Source organism: Pterocles gutturalis, unplaced genomic scaffold (assembly GCF_000699245.1).
Source record: "Pterocles gutturalis isolate BGI_N339 unplaced genomic scaffold, ASM69924v1 scaffold1156, whole genome shotgun sequence".
NCBI lineage: Eukaryota > Metazoa > Chordata > Aves > Pterocliformes > Pteroclidae > Pterocles > Pterocles gutturalis.
In genome coordinates, this window is record NW_010105129.1 from 8,285 (window position 1) to 16,803 (window position 8,519).

General features: G+C 43.1%; 1 protein-coding gene across 1 annotated transcript in view; it reads right to left on the reverse strand.

Annotated features, from left to right (window-relative positions):
• Nucleotides 1-8,519, reverse strand: part of UROC1 (urocanate hydratase 1) — a 42,350-nt gene that overhangs the window by 4,150 nt on the left and 29,681 nt on the right. Inside the window, 2 exon segments of the mRNA XM_010087244.1 lie at nucleotides 4,294-4,375; nucleotides 7,098-7,197. Of these exon segments, the coding sequence (XP_010085546.1) occupies nucleotides 4,294-4,375; nucleotides 7,098-7,197 (182 nt within the window).

Below are 8,519 nucleotides of genomic sequence, written 5' to 3' on the forward strand. Positions count from 1 at the left end.
AGGCTGAACAACCCCAACTCTCTCAGCCTGTCCTCACAGGGGAGGTGCTCCAGCCCTCTGATCATCTTTGTGGCCTCCTCTGGACCCACTCCAACAGCTTGACATCCTTCTTGCATTGGGGGGCCCAGACCTGGACACAGTACTCCAGGTGGGGCCGCGTGAGAGCAGAACAGAACACTTTCTAGAACCCTAAAGTGATCTAGAACCATCAAGAGAGCAAGAATGTAGTCTAGAACCATCACTTGGTCTAGAACCTGCCCTGGAACAGTCCTGAACTTGTTGATGTGAGCTAAACCATTATTCCTCTCTGGAACCAGCAAGTGACCTGAATCAGAACTAACAAGCTGTGACAAGTGATCTAGAACCAAAAAAGCAAGCTAGAAGGTGGTCTAGAACCATAAAGCTACCTAGAACCTGATCTAGAACCACAAAGTGATCTAGAATTTAATCTAGAACCAAGAAGGAAAGGGGCTAGAACCACAAAAAAAATTCTAGAACTAGAACCATAACGCTATCTAGAACCTGATCTAGAGCAAAGAAACAACCCAACTCCAGAATCCATACCTGTACCAACACCACCCCAGCTCTACAAACCACTGACTGTGAAGGACCAACTGCCTGTTAAAGGCCCTGATGAGGGAAGGCCTTGGGATGTCTCAAACATCTTGGTTGTAAAAGGGGCAACAGGCAATAATCCTGTTCCTTGCTGATAAGGAGCAGCGAAGAACACACCCAAGGCTTTACTCCCCTCCCTAACGCAGGACAAACTTCTGCTTCACAAGGTCATCGCCCCCAGCTTGAGTGCCAAGAAAGAAAGTTCAGCCAAAGTTAATCCAATACAGGGGCTGCACGACCACCCACCCAATGGGTTGAAAGGTTTGTTACCCTTCCCCCTCTTATTAAGGAGACACCCTTCCCCGCTTCCTATGCTAATTAAGGCCCATCCATGCTAGTTGGAGAAAGGTAGGCAGAGACCCGAGAACTTTTGTCTGTGAGAGGTGAATAAATAAAGAGAAGGCGTGTGCCCAGCACCTGAGGACTCCCCAGAGGCTGACAAACTCATCCCAGGATCCAAAGGGTGGTGAAAAAATCCCTTCTGACTCTCTGAAAACTTTTCTCTCTCTTCTCTCCTTTTCCTTTCTCGTTTTTTCTTCAAGCATCTCTTGATTTCTCTCTCTGGCACATACCATAACACCTGAGAAGTTTTATGCCAGCTTCTTTTGGCTTGTTCAACAGGTTTCCTTATTGGGATCAGTGATTGCTGGTTTTAATACTGATAAGCGATTCCAAGTTTTATAAGCAGTTGGGGGTTTTTAGTATTGTTGGTAGTTGTGTTGTTGTTACGTCGTTATCACATTGTTGTAGGTTTTGGTGTTGTTAGGAGTTGTCTTTACCAAGTCATTTGCTTTTTGTAATTGTTACATTTTTTACATTTTACATCCCACATTTTTCCCTAAAGATTATACACATTAAAGTTATAAGCCAGTATTTGATTGTTTGGTGTTGTTTCACCTTAATTTGCCCCCAGGGGATCCACAGAACCTCCACTGAATCCTACTCACCTCCCCGCCCCTGGGCTGGTTTATGAGCTGGGTCCTGACACTGACTCCTAAACCCCAGCCTCTGGAACAAACCCAAACTCTAGAGCCCAGCCCCAGATGTAATGTCGACAGCAAGCACGTTACTTTCCCCTTTCCAAGTACAGGGACTGGAACAGGCAGAGCACCCCAAGTTATTCATCCTGCTTTTTCTTTTTTCCCCGCAAGGCTATAGCAGAGAAAAACCAAACCAAGTAAAAGGCATTTCTCTAGTCTCGTAGGGAAGAGGTGGCAGATCTGCCAGCAGCTCCAGCCAAGCCCAGCCTCTGCAGGGAGGACTCATAGCTGAACACGGTGCAATGGCCATTTCTGAATGCCCTGAACAAAAATTTGCCAGTGACAACTTGATTTCTTTCTAATTGCATGGGTATTTGTTTATAAATATATATATAAGCTTCCATGTGCATTCTCACACTTACAAATCAGCCGATTAAAAGATTTTATCAGGCACATGGAGATTTCTTTATGGCAAAGTCAGATGAATTTTTACCGCTCCAGGAAAAAAAAGAGAAAACCAGAGTTCTAAAACCTAAAGGCATCTGTCTCTCCCATGCAAAGAAAGTAATTTGCAATGGTTGGGGGTTGGTTTTGCTTCTTTTGCACCTTTAAATTATTCCTCTCTTTCTCCTGAGGAGGCAGAGGGGTGCAGTGCTTTGCCCAGCCGGGGCAGCGGCACGATTAGTGAAGCCAAGCAAAACCACCTTCATGCCATGGCTTTTGGGGGCTCTCCAGACCACGGCATCTAATGGCACATCATTGCTACCACATCTGAGTCTCAGCATGGTGGCTTGTTAAGGCTCATGAAGAGACAAACCTAATTTTCAGGCTCCACATTCTTCACTGAAGCACAGTAATTTAATCACAGAGGACTACGGCTGCTCCGGAGAACAGGGTGAGCAGATACTGTTCCACGAGGACAAACCAGTCAGCAGCCATAGGAATTGTCAAAAAAGGATAACCAAAACCTGTTTTTCCATCGATATTTAGATTTCAGTGAATAGCCATGTGCTAATTTTCTGATGCCTTACATTACTGACAGCACCTGCCTTGGGGAAGAGCTTCTTTCTAATGATGTGACTCCACTTAAACAACTAAATATCACTGAAACAGCAGCATGGTCAGTGCCCGTTTTCCAGAAGTAAGGGCAGTCTCACCATGCAGCCAATCTCTGAATTGCTCAAAGGGCTAGAAATGTGCAGGAGGGACTGGCCTTACAGAGGCTAGAGAGGGACAGGGAATATGACCGTTTGTATCCTTTAAGCATCATCAATGCACACAATATTTGTAGCATAAGCAATTATTTTAGCACTTCTCATAATGATGGTTGTCAATTATCATAATAATGTTCCACATATTTTGCACAACATGTAGGGGAAAGTTATTTTCTTTGCTTGTAATTCATAAGAATGTATTTTATAAGCTTAAAATCAGCTGAGGCCATTCAGACAGACCTAGTCTGCTGCTGTCTCTGGAACCTGAGACTGAGATGACCAGAGTAAGCAGATACTGTGAATAAAATCCTTGCCACAGTGGTTATTGCTGAAATCATAATGCCAGATTTTTACTCCACGTGTCAAAGCCCTCAGAGAATTTTCTTATACTACTGTTCAGTGTTGCTCTCACATACCTTCTATCCAGTAGTTAATTCACTGAAATCAAAGAGTTAGAGTACAGGAGAGAGAATTCTCCAGCTGACTTGAAGAGAGATTTTCTAGATCCAGCTCATCTGGATGAGTAATAATTAAGTATCATCAAGTGTCTCTGAGGATAACATCTGCTACAAGTTGTTTGGCTTGCTATTGTTGGTGTATTCCAGAGCTGGGTGGGACAGGGAAGTGGGAGGATTCACTGCAGTATTTGGTAGAGGTTTCTGCCCCTTTTGACTGGTGGCACCACACAATGAAGACATGACTGTAAATGACTTTGCTGGGCTCTGCTGGGAAGAACAATCCAGAACTCAAGACTCTGCAGCGTGGCCAGTCTCTCCTTTTCCCTACCCCTCTACCAGCCCGGAGTAACCTGTCAGTGGCAGATGAAGGAGATCACTTTCCCTCTCAATTCATGATACTTCTTCCATTCTGCTTCTCAGTTTAGGCAGTTCTCTTAGTTCTGCATCTTATGCAAAGGAGGTGTTTTATGCAGTCCTTCCTCGGCTGTGGTCTTTTATCCTACCAGGCACGAGCAAGGGAAGAAAGAAGATGGGGGCGGGTGTTGCTGGCACCTGGGCTGTTCTCTATCAGTAACCCCTCGTCACACTTTAGCACATGGGCATTTATATTGGGGTCCGAAGGTCACAGATTTAAATACAGCTTAAGGGAAAACCTAAACATAATCCATCCACTAACACTCTTGCTGTGCATGTGTGAAGACAACTTTGGAAGCAGGATCTGTTCAAAAAGATCACAGCAGACTATCCTTGTTTGGCAAATTAAGTTCTCCAAATTGTGCTGTGGCCAGTGTCCAAAACACTTTTTCTAGACACATGAGCATTAATTTTAAAAGCCTCATACAACAGCACACTTTACCTTATAACACATCCTTTCAGCCCTTGTCTCCAAACCCATCCTTCCCAAGATCACGACATTGTGCTTCTCCCGTAACACACACATCTTTTCTGCAATCCTCCTCCACGCACATACACAGCAGCAGGAACAGGATTCAGAGTCCAGCTTTAGAAACAGAAATAAGTTCTTACCAGCCAACTCCACCGCCATTGTGCAGTGCGACCCAGGTTGCTCCTCTGAAAGCATCTCCTACAAAATTTTGTACCGCCATGTCTAGGAGGAGAGGAGAGGTGTTATGGCTCTGACATGCTGCAGTTGGTTTTTTTATTCTGACACTCACTCCTTCCGCTTGGTTTTGGCTGTGTGAAGGCAGGGTTGGAGGCAGGGTTTACTCACAGATACACAGTGAACATCTCACTCTTGGGAGGGATAGGCAAGAGATTTTCCTGCCACTCTCTCCCCCTACACTGGAGGAAGCAAATGCCCGTTTCACGCTGTGGTTTGCGAGGACCTGGTGCTTTCCGCATTTGTGATCCGATTCAAGCAGCTGCAGAACCTACCGCCCCTCGGCTGGGAGATACCTCCTCAGGGTGGAGAGAAACACAGTCCTCTCCTTTGGGATGCCTCAGGCAATGAACAGGCTGGAAACATCCACGTGGATGGTTTCAAAACTGGAAAACCACACACCTCGCAGTTCTCAGAAGCCTGAAATATTTTCAGATCAGCCTGCAGAGTTAATTCAGCCCTGCGCAGAAAGCTAAGGAGTCGCATTTTGGGAACAAAGTTGGGATGAAAGTGGTATTCGCGTCAGTTCTCTGGACATGGGGGGATTTTACCCTGAACATGAACTGCTGAAGTCACACAGGAGGTTTCTTTTGTTTTAAGAAAATGAAGAAAAATAATTTAAGCAGACAAGTGTAATTTGACTAATGCCAAATGCATGATTTCCATTGAAATGTTCACTAGAATTTTGTCTGTTCACTACAATTTGCTCTAAAGTGTTTACCCAGAGAAGCAGAAAGAGGTACAAGGGATAAAAGGTTAGTTTAATGAAAACATTTGTCCAGATTTCATTTCATTCATTTTTTCATCAAAAAAAAAAAAGAGAAAAACCAGCAATATCCCCACCAGCCACATTTGCAGACCCACAGTTATGTGTGTGATGGAAAAATGAGTTTCCTTGAGCACTAATCTATGTTAAACCCTGTCGAAAGCCCCATTATGGCATCTTTTGTCTGGCATTATGTCACTTGAATAACCTGATTATCATAATTACAGTGCTGTCAAGAGGGAGAGATCAAAATCCCCATATTCTAAAAATGTACAGATTTTTTCCTCAGCTACTAGTGTGAGAAGAGTGGGGGCTGGATAAGGAGCATGGCAAGTGGACTAATGATTTAATAACAAACTGCTCCTTGGCTTCACTAACTGTGCCAATGCCTGCACTGAAATACACTTTGCAGAGCAGCGATGACCCATATTTGCCAAGGATCAGGCTGAGATACTTACTGTAAAAAAAAAAATGAAACAGGGAAACACTCTGGAAAATTGCTGTGTGCTAGACAGGATCTGAACCAGCTCAAATGTGGTGTTAAAACAACAGGAAAAAAGGGAGAGAGAAAGACCTAAGATGTTGTGGTTTCAAAGACCAGTGAAATAAGTGGTCAACAGGTTTTAGATAAGCCCTTGGAGAAAGCAAATTGTTCATATAAATCCCAAAATGCAAAGAAAAACACATAGCAGGGTGAGCAATGGGGGTTTTAGCAAACCTTGTTTCCATTGCCCTCTTCTGAGGGCATTGCCTGCGTTTTACTTATGCTGCTGAGCCCTTAGTGGAGATGTGCTCTTCTCTGTGCAGCTGCACCATTTTCTCACAGCTTGTCAGAACCAAACATTATTTGATGCATCTGTCCATCTGGCCTATTAAAACCAGCCAACATACTCAAAAAGTGTTGAAGTGGGACTGACAGACACAGCTAAAAGCCTCATTTCATCAGGAAATCCAGTTAAGATAGCAGGGCACTTTTCTTCTTCAAATTGAGCCATAATTTGGTTCTATTATGAATTCCCATAATGGAAGTAATTCAATATGCTCAGCTACCTCCACCGTAATTTCTCCTTCTACAGCAGCTTGTATCCCCCCATCTCAAGCCACTTTGTGACTGTCATTTCATGACATGCAGAAGAACTACTGGGCTAAAGCTATTATCGTAATTTCCACTCTATGGATGGAAAATTGAGGAAGATTTAGGTTAAAAATTGCTTAGTGCTTCACTCTTGCTCAGGTCTCCAATCTGATATTTCTGGGGTTTATTTTTCTAAAGCACTGTTTCACGAACTTAAAAGCAGAGGCTGCTTAGCTCAGGTCAGGTGTGCAGAATTCAATGCTCCTTTTGCAGAGCAAGCCTACATGATTTGCCCACATGCTGTAAATGGGAACAAGGTTTGGAGTCTAATCCAGAATGCCTGACTGCCATTCTGATGCTCTTACTATCAAAGTATGTTCCTTCATGACCAGAAAAGTTCCTTTCAGAAACTCCAGACTGTTTGCTTTAGTCCTCAGGCAATGAAATGTATGCAGCTGTGAATCTCTTTAAGTAAAATACTACTATAGACCTGATTTTGATCTTATGGATCCCAAGGAGATATGGCTGGGATTCCTCTCAGATCACCTCTTTGAAAGAGTGAGTTGCAAAATTAAAATCAAACAGAAGATACACTTGTCTGAGATGGACTGCTCTCCATTGACATTCAAGTGAACTTGATGCATCTTCATTGAATTTTCAGCATGGTTCTGGACCTCTCCTATTTAACTAGCTCCACATTCGTGTCTGTATCACTATTAAATTCCACAAAGCCTCTCAGGAAAATCTGATTCATTGGGATTAAAGAGTTAAACAAAAACTTTTCAAAAGTGTTGTATAAAAAAAAAAATTGTCTTTTAAAGCAATTTCCTTGTTTACCCAGATAGAAAAGCCTCAGCTGCTCTGCTGACCTGCACAAAAGGCTGATCCATCATAAATGTTTGACGTTTCTCTGTAAGGACTGTCGGTCCCACTCACGTCGTGGTGATCTCTGCTGAGGACTACTGGAGCCTGCAAAAAGCCAAAGACAAGAAAATGGAATCCTTCATGGACTGTCAATACTACCGAGGATCATCCTTTGGTGATGATGATGATCTGTCATTTCAAACTTCAGCTTTGCCACCTCTTCTAAACCCCCTGAAACACCTCCTCTCCCTGCTATTATTTATTATAAAACAGTTATTCACATACTGGTCATGAAAGCCACCCTCCTTTCATAACTAAGAACAAGAACTTGGTTTTTATGCCAATGGCATCCTCAAAAGAGAGCAGGGAGAAGAGGGGGGGCACCGTGGTTATTCCATCTGAGCATTTCTTTGCTGAAATTTCAAAGACATTTCAGCATGCAAAAAAACTTCATTCAAAAATAGTTCTTGTTTGCTGTTGGAAATGAAAACTAACAGTAAGAAATTTTACACTTTTTCATTCTTTTAGAAGACTTCAAGACTGAAAATAAGTTCCCAATGAAAAATCAGTGATTTCATATATCCCAAACAAGTCAATTCTTGATCTGGAATGTAATTGACAGCATGGATCTAGATCAGCTTGTAGGTCTGTTATCATTTGCCGTGTGCAGGGTTTATATAGGAATAATTCCCGCTTGGCATGGTGTGGTCTGGAATTGTCTGGCTCTGTTTTATGCTGGCAGTGAATGAGAAAATAATTGAAAATAGACATGAGCATCCAGCTTGCAAGAGGAGGAATGGAGATTTGCAGAAACGAGAAAAGGTCGCAACAAAATCTGAAGGGCCTGGGAGTCTGACCTTGTCAGTCCCAGCTCCAGGGAGCGCTCCGTTTGGGCAGGTTTATTTTTTGAGACTAGCTTGCGGTGACGTTCATTTTGAATCTTGAGAAGGTCAACAGCATTTGAAATATTTTACCAAACATTTTCTGAGTAACAAAAATGAGACCTTTCCTAGCTGGAATACATTCTAAGTTTTACTTGAGTTTGCCCCTTTAAAAAGAGTGATTGTAATTCAGCTGTAAAAGAGATCGAGTGACAACGCCTTGGTCTGATGCTGCTGTACGCGCAGCAAGTCACGGGTATAATTACTGAGTGGTGCCTGCAGGATTTTGGTCCCCCCAGGATGTCTCATTGTACATCTACCTGCAATACTCATTAGGAACTTAGAAAATCCCTATGCAATCTGGCCATAGTGTGTGCTTTTACCACGACCACGTACAGTCAGTGGAATTTTACCCAGATCTGTGAGATATTACTCATTATGTGCTAGGGCAGCAGCATCAAGCCTAATGATTTTCTTCATCCACATATGTAATGCAAATGAAAATTGACTGCAGAGCTGGCTGTAGCCCTAATACAGCTGGCAGTG